The sequence below is a fragment of the Xenopus laevis genome, chromosome 8S, assembly GCF_017654675.1.
Source record: "Xenopus laevis strain J_2021 chromosome 8S, Xenopus_laevis_v10.1, whole genome shotgun sequence".
Classification (NCBI taxonomy): domain Eukaryota; kingdom Metazoa; phylum Chordata; class Amphibia; order Anura; family Pipidae; genus Xenopus; species Xenopus laevis.
The window spans coordinates 49,073,545-49,094,022 of record NC_054386.1 but is presented as its reverse complement, the minus strand read 5'-3'; the positions used below and the strand labels follow the sequence as shown (position 1 = coordinate 49,094,022).

The window sequence follows — 20,478 nt, the reverse complement described above, 5'->3', positions numbered from 1 at the left end:
GACTATGTTACTCCTGCGGCCATTAGTAAATCGGCAAAGCTTCGAAATGATGTCTCGCTGGCGAATTTTCACCAGCGTTAGTCACTTCGCCCTCTAGCAAATTTGCACCAGAGTCTACTGAAATCTAGCTAAATGCAGTGAAATTGATTGGGAGGTGTTTCATAATACAGATGGACAATGACCCAAAACATACAGCCAAAGCAACCCATGAGTTTATTAAAGTAAAGAAGTGGAATATTCTTAAATGGCCAAGTCAGTCATCTGATCTGAACCCAATTGAGCATGCATTTCACTTGAAGACTAAACTTCGGACAGAAAAGCCCACAAACAAACAGCAACTGAAAGCCGCTGCAGTAAAGGCCTGGCAGCAGGCCCGGATTTGTGGAAAGGCCACCTAGGCCCGGGCCTAGGGCGGCAGGATTTTAGGGGGGCGGCATGCTGCCCAACCACACCCACATTGATTCTAAAACACTGAGGATGTGCTGGAGATACAATCATTTTTTAAATGTCCTGTGCGCCAATCCCCATTGCTCCAGTCCAGATAATAAAAATTTGCACGAGGGGACAGGGGCGACAAACAACAGTGAGCCTAGGGGTGCCCACTATGTAAATCTGGCCCAGCCTGGCAGAGCATTAAAAAGGAGGAAACCCAGAATCTGGTGATGTCCATGAGTTCAAGACTTCAGGCTATCATTGCCAGCAAAGGGTTTTCAACCAAGTATTAGAAATGAACATTTTATTTTCAGTTTTTTAATTTGTCCAATTACTTTGAGCCCCTGAAATGAAGTGATTGTGTTAAAAAAAGGCTTTAGTTCCTCACATTTTTATACAATCTTTTTGTTCAACCCACTGAATTAAAAGTCTGCAGTTCAACTGCATCTGAGATGTTTCATTTAAAATTCATTGTGGTAATGTACAGAACCAAAATTAGAAAAAAAATGTCTGTCCAAATATTTATATTTTATTTATAAATTAATTCCGACTTTTGGCAATTGCATTTTAGTAAGAATACCGACAATGGGAAATGTCTTAATATATGTACTCCTGGGTTTCTTATTATTTTACCTTTTAATCTAATTTTAATTTAAGATTGGCACATCTGTTTTTATAACTCGCTCTTAGACCATCTCCTTCTTTTCTTTCTTTTTTTTAATAAGGTTTGGCACACCATAGATTAAGTGACAATTCAAGATTCAGTCCATTTTTATATTCTCTGTTTGAACAAATCTGATGTTAGAATTTCCAAAAGTAATATGTAGCAGACACAAATCCCTCTGAGAAGGTGTGCACACTGATATAGCTTGTACTGCAGAGAGATGTATTGCTCTGCAGAGCTTTCATCTGCATGCAAGTACAAACTGCATTAGACACACACTTACATCTTTCTACATATACAGAATATAGCTCTGCAGCAAATTTAGCAATGAATGTGTAAAGGTTTCTTAAACATCATGTTTCCATTTCCCTATTTCCCACATTCACCTTTCCTTCTTGAATTTACTCCCTGAATAATCTTTCTTATATAAAGGCTTATTTTAATCCTGCTAATAGTAAAGTCTTCAGAAAAAAGTTTCCCCAAACCAATATCCAGAATAATTAAAAAATAAAACAAGCAAAACCAAAAAAAAAAACCCCGCTCTCTCCGTTTTCAGGCAAAAAAGTGAGAATTTGGTGAAAAATATGGCAAAAAGTGCAATTCTCCTGCCCCCTCCCCCCAAGATATAGAGAATCCTTCTCTCCTCGGTACAATAATCAAACCATGAAGCAGGAGAGGGTGAGAGACTCCAGCAAAGCGTGTGTCCTGTGGCAGGATTGTAGGTGCGTGGTTCAGGGGGAAGGTGGGGCAATGGAAAAGCCTCAGTTGACGTAGTACATCCAGTATACCAGGTTAAAAAATCCAAAGGTGATGGGGAAAATGATCCTGGACCATTTGTCAATGGTACTGACATCTGTCAGGTCTGGGATCTTTAGCTTTAATTTGGAGGAGCGTCGCCGGAGGCGGCAGTTGGCACGTCCATGGGCGGCTGTCATGGGCACGTGGCGCTCCAAGGGCGTGTGGCCGAAGCCATCTCCCCTTGAGGTTAGCTGCTTACGGAACTGGATCCCTGAGGTGTCATACAACAGCACTGAGTTCCGGGAATCACCTACACTGCTTCCCATTTCGGCTGACATTAACTCACTGCTCATATCGAGGGTGCTAAGAAGAATATTCCCGTAAGGGTCAACCTATGTAAAATAGAGACAGATATCAGTTTTACCCAATACATAGACAAAGCTTTAGATTGCATTCCTTCTTCCTGCCCCATCAAACATTGTACAAACTTCTTAGTACTCATTTATGAATTCATAAGTCAATTTCTGCTGCAATAAATGGGCAAGTATGTGGCTACAAATGAGCCTGGCCCCCACATGTGCTCCTTCTAATAAGGGGGGTGCATGTGAATGCCTAGGGGCTTCCCCTTATTTGGCAGGGCAAGATGGGTTCACTTGTATAGCAGATACATTAGATAGCTTCAAGAAAGCGAATGGCTTTTTAACAAGTGAGAAAATGGAAGGTTACTGACAGTTCTAAGGCAAAGTTGATCCAGGGACTGCTCCAATTTCCATCTAAGAGCCAGGAAGGAATTATTTCCCCCTCTGAGGCAAATTTGAAAGGTTTTGTGTTTCTATGCTATTTATTTTCTATGCCTGACAGCGGTGGCTGCATATATACACAGGAAGGCTCCCCATGTCCTCCTTTCTGACACAATATAGTATCAGACCAGTCTCTGGATAATGAATAAAGTATGTTCAATTTAAATGTTTGTAAAAATGGTAGTCAAAGGTATAAAATGTTTAAAATGTTTGTAAAAAGTGTAGTCATTATTAGTATATAGTCCACTTCTCCAAGCCTATACACCAGTCCTATTTCATGTTCCACTTGTAGCTCCCAAAAATAGTAGCACAAGTAATGCAACAAATATCATGAATTAAATTACACTCACAGTTATATTTTGGGCCTTAAAGGGGACCCGTCACCCAAAAAAAATATTGAAATTCTTATTTTATCTCATTAGTCATGCAAAATTAACTTTAATTACACAATATAATTGAATCTTGTTTCCATTAGTCTGGGAATTCATAATTATCAAGTAGGCAGGAACCATTTTGTGGACACTGTTATTAAGGCAAGCCCTGCATCAATTCAGAATTTTGTCTGTGCACCTGAATGGGGGACCCGATGTCCATCCCCATGCCCTGGCTACACAATTAAACGGTGAAGAGAACGGGGGAATGTGTGGAGAGCAGTGACATCTAGGAAGTGCTGAATGGAAAGTGAAAATAATTGTCTGCCCCGCCTCAATGCCTAGGCATAGAGGAGGGGCAGACAATCTTTGATTGACAGCTAAGATTTTTAAATGAGCTTGCAACAGCTATGAATGCTTTAATAAAAAATAGAAATAGGATTTCATGTTTAATTTGAAAATAACTTTTATTATACAGATTTGTGTGTCTGAGTGACAGGTCCACTTTAAAATCCACCCCTCTTTTTATCCTCCCATGGGATCATCACTGTTAACAGCCAAGCTTCACCTGCTTAAAACAAACCTACGCAAATGTAATTTTAAAGTGTTTCCAATGACTCCAATGAACATTAAAATCCAATGTTTATTCTTAAAAATATAAAAGAACAATATTTAAGATTACCGTACAGAGCAAACTGGAACTTTTTTGTGGTCTTTATGTAAAACGCTACTACCATGTTTTGGGAGTATAGTATGGAGTATGTGGCATCTCCTGGGGGGGGGTAGTGAGGGAGGAGGGATCTACCTGGGGTGGGGGGTACGGGTTTTTTTTCAGAACAGGTTGATTTCTCCTTTAAGTAAAGAAAAAGGCAGAAATGGTATATATTATTTTCTGGGCTTCTGTACCAGCCCAAGATGATCACAGCCATTTAGCAGTAAAGATCTGTGCCTCCAAAGATCCCTGATTCATTGCACATGCTCTGTGCTTACCCGAGCCTATACACAATATATTGAACAAATATATACTGCCACAATATAAGGCTGATTAGCATATAATTAAGATAATTAAAATATGGCAGCTCAGAAACCAGCACAATTAGCATCAGAATTTAATAATCAGCCCTGTGGCATCAGCTTTTATGACAGGCAAACCTCATTTTATTCTTGATGATTTAAGACATCACCTATGCTCAACTTCTCAACCTTTGCTGAACTGTACAAGTGCAAATTCATTTTAGAGAAGCCTTAAAGTCATGCACAAGAAGCACTGACCTGCTCACGTACTCTTCTTTCTTCATAGCGATGACGCTCATTATTTGCTTTGTTTGTTCGATCATTGAGCTTTTTTTGCTGCTGAGGACCACGGCCAAAGAATACATAGTTAACAAAGGCATATTCCAGCAGAGCCAGGAACACGAAGACAAAGCATCCCATCAGATAGACATCAATAGCCTTAACATAAGGAATCTTGGGAAGTGTTTCCCGCAGGTGGGTATTGATGGTTGTCATAGTAAGCACCGTTGTCACCCCTAATATAAAATTGAATAAAAATATAAACCTTTCAATGAACTGCATGTAATACCATGGAAATTCCTCCTATTGATGTTGACTATAATCACTTTTTAATGGCAATATAGATAGATGCAGAAAGAAAGGATGTTAATTCCCCACCACCACCATTTCAGTTCTCCATCCTGATATCAAAGTAAGATAGCAGCACAACCCTTTTCTTTTTTCATTCCAGCATAGAGACAGGAGCTTGGGGGCAGAAACCACTAGCGCATATTTATTGTGATTCATAAATATTACAAAGAATGACTTAAAAACATAGTCAGGGCATAGATATCACTACACAAATTCAACAGCTTCTCCTTTATGAAAGATAGCCAGTGCATAATAAGTTTCTAATCTTGTTATAATAGATAAGCAATACTGTCTGAAATGAAAGTAGGTTCCTGATGGCTATATCCATAGCATATTTGTATAGCAGGTTTTACCTCTTGGGAGCTTCCTTCTTTGCTTTAATTAAGTGAGGGCTATGTTACACAACTTGCTTCATTACTCAAGAAAGATATAGCTATAGCTAACATATAAATGCATACATATATCAATGAATTTACATAGTTTATATCCAATGTCAACAACTCAACTTGGTCAGCCATGACATACCATCTCCTTGCATAGTATATACCCCTTTTAATACAGTTTACTTAATTGCTGTCTATAGTTGCTACTGCTGACTGGCAACCATTTAAATGTATTACCCAGAAGTATTCCCAGGCCTATGTCCCATAATGATGCATCTTTATGAATCATATTAAAGATATTTGTACTCCTTCATACTATTTGAAAACAAACTGCTGTTTTTTTAAAATATCCTTATTACAGAAGACAAAAAAAACACACACATGGGTTTACCTATTAAAGGGGCTGATCACATTTAAATTTTAGAATGATATTTTGAGACAATTTTTGAGTAGCTCTTCAGTATACAGTTTCAGCAATCTGGTAACTAGGGTTCAAATTAGTCTAGAAACCAAGCATTGATTTGAATAAGAGACTCTGAATAGGAGAGGCCTGAAGAGAAAGATGAGTAATAAAAAAAATAGTAATAACAATATTTTTCTTGCCTTATAGAGCAGTTGTTTTTAAAATGGAGTTAATGACCCCCATTTGAAAGCTAAAAAGAAAATCAGAAGGAAAAAACAAATCATTCAAAAACAATAAAAAAGAAAAAGTGAAGGCCAATGGAAAAGTTGATTCAAATTAGCTATTCTGTAACATACTTAAGGTTAAATTAAAGGTGAACCACCCCTTTAACATAGGTGCAGCAATTTTGTTTGGTCTACTGTATTATAGAAAATGAAAACGAAGAACTATGGCACATGGGACATTTTGTCTGCCATTGTCATGAAGAAAATGTCATGAGCATTTTAGGCTATCACAGCTTTGTGTACTTCAGGCATAAAGCTTTACATTGAATAACACTGAATAACAGGGGTATATTGACTGGTGCTTGGGTCCAAATGCATGTGTGCCATGAGCCAATGATCTAATTAGTTGCAAGGGACAACTGTACTGGTACAGTTTAAATCAGAGTAAATCAGCCCCATAAACTTCATGGAAAGGTTATCCTGCCTGCAACTAATCCAATACACCACTTACTGTATACCAACAAGAACTTTTTCTTGTACTTGCTCCTCAAGTACAGAAATCCACATTATTTCTGCCACTAAATGAAAGGTGAGCCCTTATAGTGAACATTTATTTTTACTTTTTTATTGCTTCATATATTATCCATCACTTTACAAACCTAGTGCCACTCTAGCAGCTGATGCATCATAGTTGATCCAGAAGGACACCCAAGAAAGAATGGTGATCAAGACTGATGGCATGTAGGTTTGAAGAATGAAATATCCAATGTTCCTCTTAATCCGGAAACTTAATGACAGTCGAGGGTAGGAACCTGTAAGAACAGGGCAGTACAGTAGACAGCTGTGCATATTATCTTCAGGGAGAAAGTGTTTTTTTAACAGTGAGAGCTGTGAAGATGTGGAATTCTCTCCCTGAATCAGTTGTACAGACTGATATATTAGCTAGCTTTAAGAAGGGGTTGTATGGCTTTTAAGCAAGGTAGTACAAGGTTACCACGCTTGCACAACCTGGCTCTCCAGGACAAGACAACCCGTTGCACAGTGAAGGAGGCCTCGGCAACCTCAATTGTAGCAACAAAGAAGAATTTCACTGGCACTCGAAGGTTCATTCAAGCAGGTACAAGCCCTTGCTGAGTTTATTTTGCGAAGGTACAACGTTTCGGGGTAAACCCCTTTATCAAGCTTGATAAAGGGGTTTACCCCGAAACGTTGCACCTTCGCAAAATAAACTCAGCAAGGGCTTGTACCTGCTTGAATGAACCTTTGAGTGCCAGTGAAATTCTTCTTTTTAAGCAAGGAAGGGAATACAGGGTTATGGAAGATACCTCATAGTACAATTCGATCCAGGGACTAGTCCGATTCCATCCTGGAGTCAGTCAGGAAGGAATTCCCCCCCCCTTCCGAGGCAAATTAGAGAGACTTCAAATGGGGTTTTTTGCCTTCCTCAGGATCAACTTACTTTTATTCATGTATGGCCAGAAGCACACTTAGTAGATTGCCACTTTCCCTCATCTATGTTTGTACACAGACAGAGGAAAGCAGGTCCATTTTATGCACTTACTCCAGTAGATCCATTGACATGTCCGGTGTTAGCTTGTTTGGATATCGGTGCAGAAAAGATAAAGTATTCGTTTTTGAGCTGATATCTGCTCCATGTAGCCATAGTCAAACTGGGGTACCCATGGCCCACTGGAGACCCATCACCCAACCAATGCTGCTCCCTGCTCCATCCCCAGCCAAAATTGCACCTTCTACACAGATTACTTTGCTGTTAAAAATTAAAGATGGCAGAGGGGAAAGCAGTGGTGGCTGGCAGCGGTTGACTTGTGGGCAGGTGGCAGGGCCCACTGAGATGCATGTAGCTCTACACAGGCTATATCTAGGTCAGTAGAGCTACAGGAGTAAGCCCATAAAAACGGTACAGGATCTATTCATTTCTGTAATTTGAAACATCATGCCTCAAGGCTGGTAAAAAAAAAATGTAAAGATAGATTTATTTACCTATTATAAAGAACAAGGTAATGGATTATTAAAGTAAAACAAATCAGTCCAAAATAAAGAATATTTTGATTAAAGATGAATGTAATCTAAAATACTGAGCTTTTGCACCTAGTTTAGGAAAACAAACTGTTTTCTTAATGTATCTTACCAGTGGTAAATACGACGTTCTTGGATACCAGTCTGGTCTCAATAATGGTGAATTGTGGCAGCTCCAGAGCAGATACCCCTGTGACTGCTACTTCTTCTCCTCCCTGCCAGAAAAACTTAATATCATCTATTGTGTATCCATCTGCAAAATACAGAAAAATCTGTGTTTATAACCTGAATGCATCTGTTTGTGTCTCTTCCCAAGTCCATTGTCACCCCTGTAACATTGACCAATATTCTGCTTATTTCATTGCAAATTAACAGCTCTTTGCATTATTGAGAAATGGATATTCCTAAAATTCCTCAAGGCACACTTTTCTACATAGTCTTATTACCTTTGTAACATCTTCAGTCTTAAACCCATTCATTCTATAATTAAGGGTCAGCCTTATGGTATATACCACCCTGTGCAGAATAGATTGTTAGGTGTCTCTTTACAATCTAAAATGCAGAGTACAAAGTCTATACATTTCAGTGCTCTGTTAGTTCACCATCTGCTTGAAACATAAACCATGGCTGATTCTGTCATCTGCCTTTTCAATGAAAAGCTAGGGATGGCATCAGTGACAAAGATAATGGCCAGTATGGAGCTTGCCTTCTCTAAGATCTATGGCACACACAGAGTATTTACACCAGAGGAAATAAGACTAATCCATCCTGCATCTGTCCAGTATGTGAAGTGCCACACAGGGCAGATTTTGGTCAGAAGTGCTTGCATTTGCATTCTTTACCCAAAATGCACACTGTGACAAATGAAAGATAGAGAAGGGCATGTTGTTTTGCTGTTGCAATGTACTTGCATCTTTTCCCATGTTTCCCCATTTTTAGAGTAGAAAAGACAATGAAGGGCACAGAATATTATCCAGCACCCACTCCCACTGTAGCCCATAGTGGGGCAAACAGCACCATTTTAGTCTATCAACAGAAAGTCCAGCACCAATTAAATAATACATATTTTTATTTTTTTTAAAGATTTTATTTCTGCTTTTAACATACAAGTGGATAGAATCAACAAAGAAGAACCATCACATTCTACATTAGGCAAGACTGTAAGAATTGTTCATATAATGACAATAATTATATGCAATAGAGTTATAACTCTGTAGCTCAGTGGGCGCTTTGTATATCCGCTATGAATTGTGGGGTCAATGAATTTTGCTACTCAGGGCTTTGACTCTCCCTAACAGGGCTAAACCATTTGTTCCTCTGGATTCCCCTCCAACCACGGGGTCCAATCTTTCTCGAATTTCTGCGGGCACCCTCTTCCCTCATATGTGAGCTTGATCAATGGAAGCGTTTTGTTAATCAGGTTCCGTCAAGCCTGAACTGTGGGGGGTTGGGACGCCATCCACTTAATCATCAACAGCTTCTTTGCGTAAAATAGTAGTACCCTAATTAACGATCTGGTTTTATTGAGAGGCAAGAGGTCATCCACTAGCCCGAGGAGGCAAACTTCCGGAGTGCAGGGGCCTTGAAATGATAATTCGTCTGCAATATATTGCACTATATCTTTCCAATATTTATAAATTTGCGAACAAGTCCAGGTCATATGAAAAAATGCCGCCTCCCCCTCACCGCACTTGGGACAGATAGCTCCTGGGTTTCTTCCCATTTTAGCAAGTTTACTTGGGGTAATATTTACTTGGTGCAGAAATTTAAGCTGAATGAGTCTGTCTTTCAAGGCAATCAGGTCAGAGTAGATGGATTCTGTAGCTTCTTCCCAAAGTTCATCTGTTAATGTCGGTAGGAAGGATTGCCATTTGGGGAGAGCTTTGTCAAAGGGCGTGGGGCCTGCTTTTAGCAGGGATTTGTAGAGTCTGGAGGTCAGTTTGCTTCGTTGTGGATTTCTGAGGACCAGCTCAAATAAGGGTGTGACATAGTGTATGCCTTAAAGGGGGTTGTTATTGTTGAAGGTTGTCTGGTGTAATCTGACAGTCTTCTGTACGGGAGGTTACTGAGGCCCGCCCAAGAGCCCACCAAAGCTGCCAATAGCACCACTCCAGGATCTTCCTCCCTCTTATGGAACCAGGTATGAATGTGGCTAAGCTGACTTGCCAGGAAGTATAGGTAGAGGTGCGGTAGGGCCAGGCCTCCTTGGTCTACTGGTGCCGTCAGACTTTTCCGGGAAAGATGGGGAGCTTTATTAGCCCATAAAAATGGAAGAAGGATGGAGGTGATCCGATAAAAAACTTTTGGGGAATCCAGACTGGAGAGTTAAGTAGTCGGCACAGGAACTTAGGTAAGTAAAGCATTTTGTACAGATTCACTCTCCCCCACAGGTTGATCGGCAAGGAAGTCCATATGGACAGTGCTGATTTAAACTGCTGAATAAGAGGTTCCAAATTATGTGCTATGGAATTAGAGATCTGGAGAGTAATCACAATACCAAGATATTTGAAGCTTGTGACCCATGGAATTTCACATGTTTCAGGCGATGGAGCCGGTATTGGGTCCAATGGTAGTAAAGCTGATTTGGTTTTATTAATGGTGAGGCCCGAGAATGAGCCAAATTGTTCCAGTATCGCCATAGCAGACTTAAGTGAGTCACACGGATCCGTCAAGAATAGGAGGAGGTCGTCCGCATAAGGAGCCAGCTTGTCTTCTAGCAGTCCCCTTCGGAGGCCCGTGACTTGTTGAGATTGTCGTAAGCGGATGGCTACTGGCTCAATGGCCAACGCGAAGAGGAGAGGAGACAGGGGGCAGCCCTGTCTCGTTCCCCTGGAGAGGGGAAAGGACGCCGACAATGAGCCATTGGTCTTAATTCTAGCTGTAGGTTTTTTATACAGAAGTTTAGCCCAGCTAATAAACTTGGGACCGATCCCAAATCTCTTTATGGTCTCCCAAAGGTACAGCCACTCAACGGAATCAAAAGCTTTTGTTGCATCCAGGGAGACAAGGACCCTGGACCCTGAGTTGTCATGTGAGATTTGTAGGTGGGTATGGACTCTTCGTAGGTTGGTAGAAGTGGACTTGCTGGGTATGAAGCCAGATTGGTCTGGGTGGACCAGTGAGCTGATCACTTTTGCCAATCTTGTGGCTAGAATCTTGGCAAATACTTTCACATCAACGTTGATCAGCGATATAGGGTGGTAGGACTCGCAAAGCAAAGGATCTTTCCCATCTTTATGAATGAGTACTATCACCGCTTCATAGAAGGAGGCTGGTAGTGTTTCAGTGTCGATCGCATCTAGAAAGGTATGATGTAAATGTTGGGGCAAGTTTTCACTTTGGAGCTTATACCAAGCTGCTGGGAACCCATCTGGGCCCAGAGTTTTACCTTGTGGAAGTCCCGCGACCGCTTCCCTGACCTCCTGGAGGGTGATCGGGGCCTCTAGGACACTGGCGTCTGCGATAATTGGGGAAAGGTGATATCGCCCAGGTAGTCTTCCAATTGAGTCTGAGTGTACTCTGCCTTAGATTCATATAGTTTGATATAATATTTCTGAAATACTTGCTGTATCCCTTGAGGCGTAGTTATAATGTTTACCTCATCATTCATAATACCCGATATACATGTCTGAGAGTCTCTAGAGTTAGCTAACCATGCTAGAAGCTTGCCTGCTTTATCTCCCTGGTCGAAGAGTCGGTGGTTAGAGTAGAGCAGCTCTTTTTTAGTCAGTTGGGCATGTGTGAGTTCTAGATTCCTTTGGGCATTGGAGAGGGCAGTATTGGTGGCTGGTGTTGGACCATCTTTATGTGCCTCTTCTGCTTGGGATAGGTTGTGTTCCGCCTCATTAATTTTGTCCTTGACCTCCCGCCTAGCGGTTGCAATTGAGGCTATTAATACTCCGCGGGCTACCGCTTTGGACGCCTCCCAAAGCGTACCTTGGGGCGCCGAAACTTGGTTAGTGTCCCAATATGTCGAGTATTCTGCTAGGGCCGTATCTCTGACCTGGGGGACTGTGAGCCAGAGTGGGGATAATCTCCAGGTTGTCCGTCTATCGCCCACGGCGGGACAGAGTTTTAACAAGAGTGGGGAATGATCAGAGAACGCCCTGGGTAGATAATCAGCTGTGTCCACTAATTGGCAGAATTCAGCCGATGCAAGGGCCAGGTCTATCCGGGACAGTGAACCATGTGTGGCCGAGTGACAAGAAAACTGCTTGGTGTGTGGATGCTTCCATCTCCAGACTTCTGTTAGTCCTAGGGCTTCCACCCACCTGGATAGAGTTGGGTTATGCATGCCCACCAGGTGAAGTTTGTCTAAGAGTGGATCCAGGTGGCGTTGAAGCCGCCTAGAAGACACATAGGTGCTGGTGGGAAGGAGGCTAGTACTGTGGTAATATGATCGAGAAGCATTACAGAGAATGGGGGAGGAAGATAAATATTGACAAAGGTAACCAACTGACTATTCAGTTTGCAATGTAGGACAATGTATCTTCCATAGTAGTCAGTCCTGATTGACAAAAGTTCAAAGGCTATATTTTTTCTGATCAAAATTGTAACCCCTCGGGAGTGAGTTGAGAAAGGGGCGTGGTAGGCATGTGCTACCCATGTTTTCTTGAGAGACAGCAGCTTTTGCCTGGTTAAATGGGTTTCTTGGAGTAGTAACATTGCTGGACTATACTTTTTGAGGTAGTTAAACAAGAGAGCCCTTTTGAATTTCGAATTTAACCCCCTAATGTTCCAGGAGATGATCGATAGGCTTTGCATATTGGGGGTCTTGGAATTGATGGGGAGGCCCCGCTACATTTGAGAAAGTCGCCCACTGAGCTGCAACATGCATTATCTTGTAATATACACAGGCTTGCTGATATCAAACAGTAGATAAGTCCACATAAACATGACAGTTCAGTATATATAAAAAGAGAGGAATAGGTAGAGAAAGAAGATAGTAGAAAAGTGGTGAGAACAAAGGTATGAATCACAGAGATCCCCACAAAAACCCCAAATCCCTCCCTTGTCCACCCACCCACTGGGATGGACCTTAGCCCCGAACTAGGTTAACTTTAACTGAGGGGGAGTATCGGTGCTTGGACTAAGTAGGGTGACTTGTCCCTTTGTGAGCTCCACCATTGCAAACAACTTGCCTATTCCCACTTGCCAGGGTGAGCCGGGAAGGTTCTGAAAAGGAATGATTAGCACTGTCAGTAAAAGTGAAGGTGGCCTCCTCGGGTCTGGTCTCGAGTTTTAGCAAAGTCACAGTTCACAGTTGGTAAGGATTCTGCTTATATAGGGGCACACGTGAAGCCATGTGACCGTGATGCTCTGTCTGACAGGGTATTCCATGACCCTGTAACTTTGGAAGTGGCTTTCAGGCTTTCAGATAGCAACAGGCCCCCTGACACAGAGCCAAGGGGAGTCGCAGGCCCCTTGATTACAGTAGTCTAATGAGATGTATGTGCTCACAGGGCTTATACTCACAGGGACAATGGCCCACTATCTTCTGCTGCGGCTGTTGTGCCATCCGGTGCGGCGCTGCCGAGCCTCCAGCCACTTGTCAGCTTCTTCCGGTGTGGCAAAGAATCTGGACTCGCTCCCGGAGGTAAGGGACGGGTAGGTACTCAGTGAGCCCTTTCTATCACCAGCAGGGGGGAGAGTTCTTAGCGCCTAGAGTAGTTTTCAGCCATTCTTCGGCAAACTGCTCAGGATTTTTCCCCTCGATATTTTCAGGAAGGCCTACCAGTCGCAGATTGTTGCGTCGGAGTCTATTCTCGAGATCCTCCGCTTTTGTGGTTACTTCTGTTAGTTGCTTGGCCACTCTCGATATATCTGCTGGTATGGGCCTAGCGGGAGCTTGGAGAACCGCTGCAGTTTTTTGCTTCTGCGATGTACATAATTTTAGTTCTTAGGGTTGCCAAAGAGAGTGTAGGCTTTTTCCAGTGGCTAGCAATGATAAGTCTGGCTGCCATTAATATATGTTGGCTCAGTTTATGTGCGGCATTATTAAAAAATGCAAATAATTTTAATAATCTCACCCACATTTAATTTGAATATTGCAGTCTTGACACTAATCTGTATAAAAACAATAACGAAATAATACAAATTATCAGTGGATGAGGATGACCTATATCTCAGAAGACGAATAATGGGCATGTTTGACTCTAGTTCAACCATCTTGTTTATTTTGTTGTTAATGTTTTTCAAAAATATAAAATGAATCTTCAGTACTTATCCTATGTAGGTGTGGTGGTAATTAAAGAAGTGTGAACACCACCACCCCATCACAACAACTTTTAGATTTCACCTAATGTGCTTTTCTTTTGCATATATTCAGGTAATATGTACGATAAAAAATAAAACAAACATTTAAGACCTCTATATGTAAAAGGATATTTTATTAGTCATGCACTTATATACAATTTCCAATAACACAATTGTATCTTTACAAAAGTGAAATCCATTGTTTCGACGTGCTGGACTTTCAATAAAAAAAAAGTATCAGTGGATATCAAATCCTATATTTACAGTATCATGTGTCATAAATCGATTAAAGGTATTTTTACTGTATATTTCTTTTCAATTTATTTTTATTGAATTTTATAATAATCCAGCAATAAACATGCCTATTTCAAGATAAGAAATTACATATAATATATATTAACCATAACTAGCAATAACTAGTGATAACTAGTAATAATTAATAAATAATAAATACCATGTGGCCAAAATAATTAGCTACATCTCTATGCCTAAAATAAACTTTAAATAAGAAAGTATTGTGTTTATGAGAATGGAACAATTTCAATTCCATATACAATCTCAACAGATAACAATAACTTTTAAAATCTTAAATTCTTTTCGCATAAAGTTATAAATAAATAGCTTTTTTGATATTTCTAGGGGCAGATTTATCAAGGGTCGAATTTCAAAGTGAAAAAAACTTCGAAATTTGTATTGAGAAGGGCTCTTGTTCTCTTGTCTGTAGAGTGATTAAACTGACACACACAGGTAAAACAAACATAAGATATTTATTGATACTTAGCTGAGGGACCCCTCCATAAAATGGCTCAGCAGCAATTCTAACATAACCAGGCACTCTGAAGTCCAGGCAGAAGTCAAAGAGCCTCCCCCCAAATGAAGCTTTATATCGGTTTCCCCCACACAGGATATAAGAAGATTTATACATTTTAGCAGCTAGCATACTATATATGGTAAAAACTACACTTAGCATACTATATATGGTGAAAATCAAGTGTCACATTCCTTGGATTGCCAAAAGCTCTAGACGCCATCTTTAAGGTGTTGTTCTATTCTCTCTATCTTCTGCTCTGTGAATCACTCATTTTCCTTACCCCTTGATTCACAGAGAAGTATGATAGGAAATCAATTCAAAAGCATTGGCACATATGGGCAATAGCTGACACTTGTCAGATATGGTACTAGCCTTGATACATTAAATCAGTTTCAAAATAATAGAAAAAGCTAAACATAAGCATAAAATAAATAATTGACCATCCTTAGCAATAGTTCTAGATTTTTACTACAAAAGTTTAACCTACTCAATGTGGCTTAGAATGACATCCGCATTATCAGGGATGAAGGTTACATGCACCCCCTTGTTCAGAATTTCATGCCCCACCCTGTCCAAGATGCAAACCAAGTCCATATCATATCATCAGTAGTAAATAATTTGTGTCTTATTCTATGGAAAACTTTGTTTATCCACCAAATTTGTTTCTTTCATAGACCAATAAGCAAGTGTTTTCATATGATTTTACTTCCAATAATCCATCCATGAAGCATTAACCACTGAAGAGAAATTAAGAACAGTCCTTTAGTTCAGTCCATGTTAATGATGCCCCCCAATAATTAGATTCATTTTGCTGCTTTGCAGTCTGTATAAGCATTTGTAGAATCGAGTTCTCTTGCCATAAACCAAACGTTATATCACATCAGAGCACACAAATCATCAGAAAAGGTATAACCATTTTGCCAGCCATGTTTTTAGGATATTGACCTCTCTATTCATAGTAGGCTGGAAGATAAAACAAGATTAGTATCTTCTTCACACACATCCAAAAAGATGTTTCATAACCCCCTGCACTTATAATAGACCTTTCTCACAAACAGGTTCAGTTTCCCATTTCACACTATCATTACTAGCTTGAAACACACATTTACTCTCAGCAGTATATTCCATGATCCCATTATCCACCCATAACAGTACCTTGTTCCACCCCCCTGAGTGTATGAGTTGGAGCCAAAAGTTTTACCTGCTGTTTTAACAAACCATTAATGTATTCAGTTAATCCTGTGGCTTGCGGATAATATGAAATAAGAAACCGTACTCCAGTAAAATTAGTCCCATTGTCAGTAGTGTTCCATATACTCTAGAAAGTTTATGTAACGAATATCTTTTCTTCACTTTCTGACATACAGGGCATTGTTGCACAATGTCTTTAGCAAGTACAGTGATTAAAGGTATTCCTTTATGCTTTACATAGTCCATAGCGCCTTGAACCACTTGATGTCCCGAGTGCTCATGTGTCCATTGGCCTAAAATATGTATCACAGTCAAAGCTTTGAACACTGTCCATTCATCTGTATATATATTCAATGTTCTGCCCCACATCAAGGGTTGAAGAATCATTACTATTCAACAAGCTAGACTCTGTATTAGCTAGTTACGTAACAGCGCCATCTAGTGGCAGTAGAAATCCACTGCAACCTATGTTTCTTACATTTGTATAAATAAAGGTGTTCTTAATTATGCAACTACAGTGCATTGTGGGTAGCTAGTGCATTCTGGGAAGGAGAAGGGAGCCACCATACTGTTTACAGCACATTTGCACAGCTCTCCTAGCACTCCTGCTTCTTAAATCTCCACTACCCCACAGCCAGCATATCTGGTAAGAGTTATACAAGTCTCAGGATAGTCTGTTCTTTAGTGATGTTTTAGATAGTTCTAATCTGTACTTAGTAGTTGTTAAACTAGTAGATAGCCAGTCATGCGGTCTTATAGGTCGTCAACCATCTTCAACATGTGCTTAGTGCTATGTAATATGTTCAGACATGCTGATTTAGAATGAATGCTGCTGTATATGTTATTCATATGTTTTTGCTATATACTTATACAAACCATTTGTATCTTTATAGTTTTACCACATGAACATACATCGACACACATACGTCGATGCTCCTGTTTACTAATTGCAACTGACCACTTACAGTCAAACAACCTGTTATCAATAAACAAGTTCGATTACAAGACGGTCTGCTTATTTGGAAGACAGGGATGGTTAAGCTGAATGTTGGATTGCACACTGTGAGAACGTGTATGAAGGCAGAACATTCAACAAACCTTGTGTTTCCTCCAGTAACTGCCGTTAATTCAGCATATTGGCTAGATCCATCCACTCCAGTTGGATGGGCTGTAGGTTGGAAAGCAGCTGTTGTCCAGACGTGTCGTTGTCTGGCAGCAATAATAGTGGCAGATCTATCTGAAAACAATAAAATGAAGTCCTCCGATATCACTGCTTCCTTTATGGTAGATGGAGAAAGTGTCAGTACGGGTTGCTCAAAGTTATCACATCCAACTAATCCAGACATCTGCTGTGACACTTGAGATGAAGATTTACTTGACACTCCCCCCCTTACTTGTACATACAATTTCCACTTCTGGAAATTGAGTTTCTGTGAAAAAGCTGCACACAAGTTCATTTCGTTACCATTTACCCATCCAGATATTGCTAAATCAGTCCCGACTGTGACAGGTGCATCCCTAATAGTTCCTTTATCAGGTTGCAGGGCAGTGTATAGTACAAGGAATTGTTTTTCTTCCATAGCAGTTTGCAAGGCACTTGTGTCCTTTTCCCTCAACTGAAAAACAGTCTTTTTCCTTGTAACAAAGTAAACTGAACAGTCAGTAGCACATAACGTATCCAGTAACAAAACAGTCCAGTGATGTGCTGTGTACAGTCCAAAACCAGTTGTGGAATAACTTTGATTGGGCCAGTCCATAAAATGGTCATGAAAGTCATACTTTGAGCCAATCCTTGATTTGTAACCAAACTGGTAAATGCATCAGTCACTTGTTCCACGGCTGTTTCTTTCACTGATACAGCCAAAGGAGACTCTACTTTATCCACTTCTCTGTAATCAATGGTTAAAAGCCAAGAGCTATCTGTCTCTTTTCTGTTCACTTGGTTTGGTGGAGGTGATATGTGAATTGGAGTCCATTCAATGTTGTCATACACAATGGGCATTACAGCATTTATAGTGAAACTCTTGACTCCAACAATAAATGTTCCCAACCATATAACCAAATATTGTACCTTAAAAATATCCATTCCCACAATATTATCTGGTACTAAGAAAATAAAGATTTGTGCTTCAAAAATAAGACTTTTACATAATTGCATTCCAACAGGTACAGCAACAGCAGCTTTGCCTCCCAACCCTTCAGTCATTGCAACTGCATTTTGTTGGTCTGGCTGAGTTTTACCTTGGAATGAGTTGTGTCCCTGCCAATATAAAGTGACTAGTATGTAAGGGCATGGATCTCCAGGTTTCTTAGCATTGATTTTTGTTATGGCAGGCCCTGGGAATCTGCCACCCCTTCAGTCTATTGGCTGTGGCAACTGCCACCCATTCCCTTCTGTGTGTTTCATGTCATCTAACAGATTCTTACACTCTGCATATGGCAATGTGGAGGGAAGAGTTAATGGGGTTGGGCTCAACTCCTCATCTAAGTCAATTATAGGAGGAGATGACGGAGTTAATTCTTCAACATCACTGAGGGCAACCTTTTTAGGTTTGGCTGGCCTCAACTTCCCCTTTGCTGTTAGTTCCCTCCACATAGCGAGCAGAAATTTAGTCTCCTTTCCATCAATAGTTTCTATTGGAACACCACTATTTAGCAAATCTAGAAACATTTGTCTGCGAGTAATTTTAACACATGTATGCCCCTCCTGGCCCCCCTTAGCTAAACTCCATTGCTGTTTCCTTTCACTTCTGTCAACATCCATTTCTCCCATTTGACCCAAGAGCACAGCCGCATCATAAATTGTACTTCCTTCTTTTGCTTCTAAAGCACTCAACATAGTGAAAAGAGGGGCTTTTAACTCTTCTGGGGCTGTGATAAGCAAGTTCCTTTTAATAAATGGTGTAAAAGCAGCCATGTCAGGACCCTCCCAGTCAACCACTACATGTCTCACCCCTCTGTCAGGTAAAGGATCGTGAGTGATACCAGACATACATCCCATTGCTCTCAGTCTCTGCATCCCCTCTGTTGTAACTTCCCAGGGGGTCTGGTCTATTAATCCATAGGGACTGTCTATTGTCTGTGCAATAGAATCCCTAATTAAATGCAATAAGGAAAATGTCCCAGTTGTGTTACGCCCACGTTTCATGTATAAACAAACACGGGGATCCTTGGCTACACTTCCTAAACCCACTGCTTCTCTGTCTGTCAGCATAATACCATCACCTCCTAAATCCCAGACACGTAAAACCCATTCCAGTAATCCCTCTCCAACCTTTTGTGTAAACTTTTGCCCAATTTCAGTTAATTCACTAGCTGACCATGACCGAGTTTCCTCAGTTAAATGTTGCTCAGCTGACACATCACCTCCCGATGTGGAATATGTGTGTTCTGCCTGCTGTCCACTTTTCTCCCTCACCTCTCTCTTTTGTCTATGAGTTACAATGGGTCTGACCTCACAAGTGTCATCATCCACCCCCTCTTCAGATCCTGACCATTCATTCACCCCCTCCCAATCCTGAGAGGTTATCAAAGCCCGCACCTCTACGTGATTTCTAATGAGCTTCTGCTTCTTTCTCCTTTTCCTATTAACAGTCTTTATAATATACTGTTCAAACTGTGCAGCTAATTGTTCCTTTTCTTGCTTTGCATTCTGACTGCATAACCTTAACAGTTGCAATTGGTCTTTGACAGTTTGAAGTTGTAACTCTAAATCCTGTATCTGCTTAGTCTGTTGTTCTAACACTTGAAAACACAACCCCGTTCTCTCACTAGTGCTTTTCCCCACCCCTTTCAGCCTTTTTATCCACGACATTTTTTAGAATGTCTCTTATTCAAATACACAATACACAAACAGTACTATCCCCAGACCTAATACAAAAAATACAATTTGTAGATAGACAAGAAGTGTCGAATTCGAAGTTTTTTAAAGAGACAGTACTTCGATTATTGAATGGTTGAATAGTCAAAGCATTTTCACTTCGAATCAAAGTCAAAGTAGAATTTGGCCTATTCGATTGTCGAAGTAGCCAAAAATTACTTCGAAATTCGACGTTTTTGAATTCGAATATTCACTTTGAATTCACTTTGACTCTTAGTAAATGTGCCCCCTAAGGTTTCTAAGTGAATAGACCATTTTGTCTTAAATTGTTTCCTTAACGGATGGTCTCATACTTTATATCTAACAGCATCCTGTAAACACAGATTATAAATGTAATGAAGACACATTTTCCAAAACAGGAGCAGTGTCTTTAACTGTATAATTCTCATTCATTAAACAGGGTGAATAACAGCATCATGAAATACTAAATTGCCACAACTTCTGCTTTTCTATCCTGTTTGTGTACTGGTCTCCTTTCTCTAGTATTTTATACCATAAGTTAACAAAGGACTTGTAAGACGCGCCAGGAGTTTTCTTCGTTGTCGTACTTCCCCGTCTGATGACGCACAGGTGCGCTCCTCAGATGACAACACCCACCCTGGGCTCAAGTGACGCTGGCGTCGCTTAGCCATCGCTTGACGATGA

The 20,478-nt window shown here is 40.5% G+C and overlaps 1 protein-coding gene across 11 annotated transcripts in view; it reads right to left on the bottom strand.

The window, feature by feature from the left end:
* Nucleotides 1–1,199: 1,199 nt before the first annotated feature.
* Nucleotides 1,200–20,478, bottom strand: part of LOC108700058 (gamma-aminobutyric acid receptor subunit beta-4) — a 252,484-nt gene continuing 233,205 nt past the window's right edge. For all 11 annotated transcript variants that reach the window (XM_041574958.1, XM_041574957.1, XM_041574966.1 and 8 more), the window contains 4 exons: nt 7,809–7,949; nt 6,319–6,471; nt 4,278–4,534; nt 1,200–2,226 (listed from right to left, as the gene is read on the bottom strand). In XM_041574958.1, the coding sequence (XP_041430892.1) occupies nt 1,858–2,226; nt 4,278–4,534; nt 6,319–6,471; nt 7,809–7,949 (920 nt within the window). In that variant the 3' untranslated portion in view covers nt 1,200–1,857. The remainder of the gene's footprint in view (nt 2,227–4,277; nt 4,535–6,318; nt 6,472–7,808; nt 7,950–20,478) is intronic.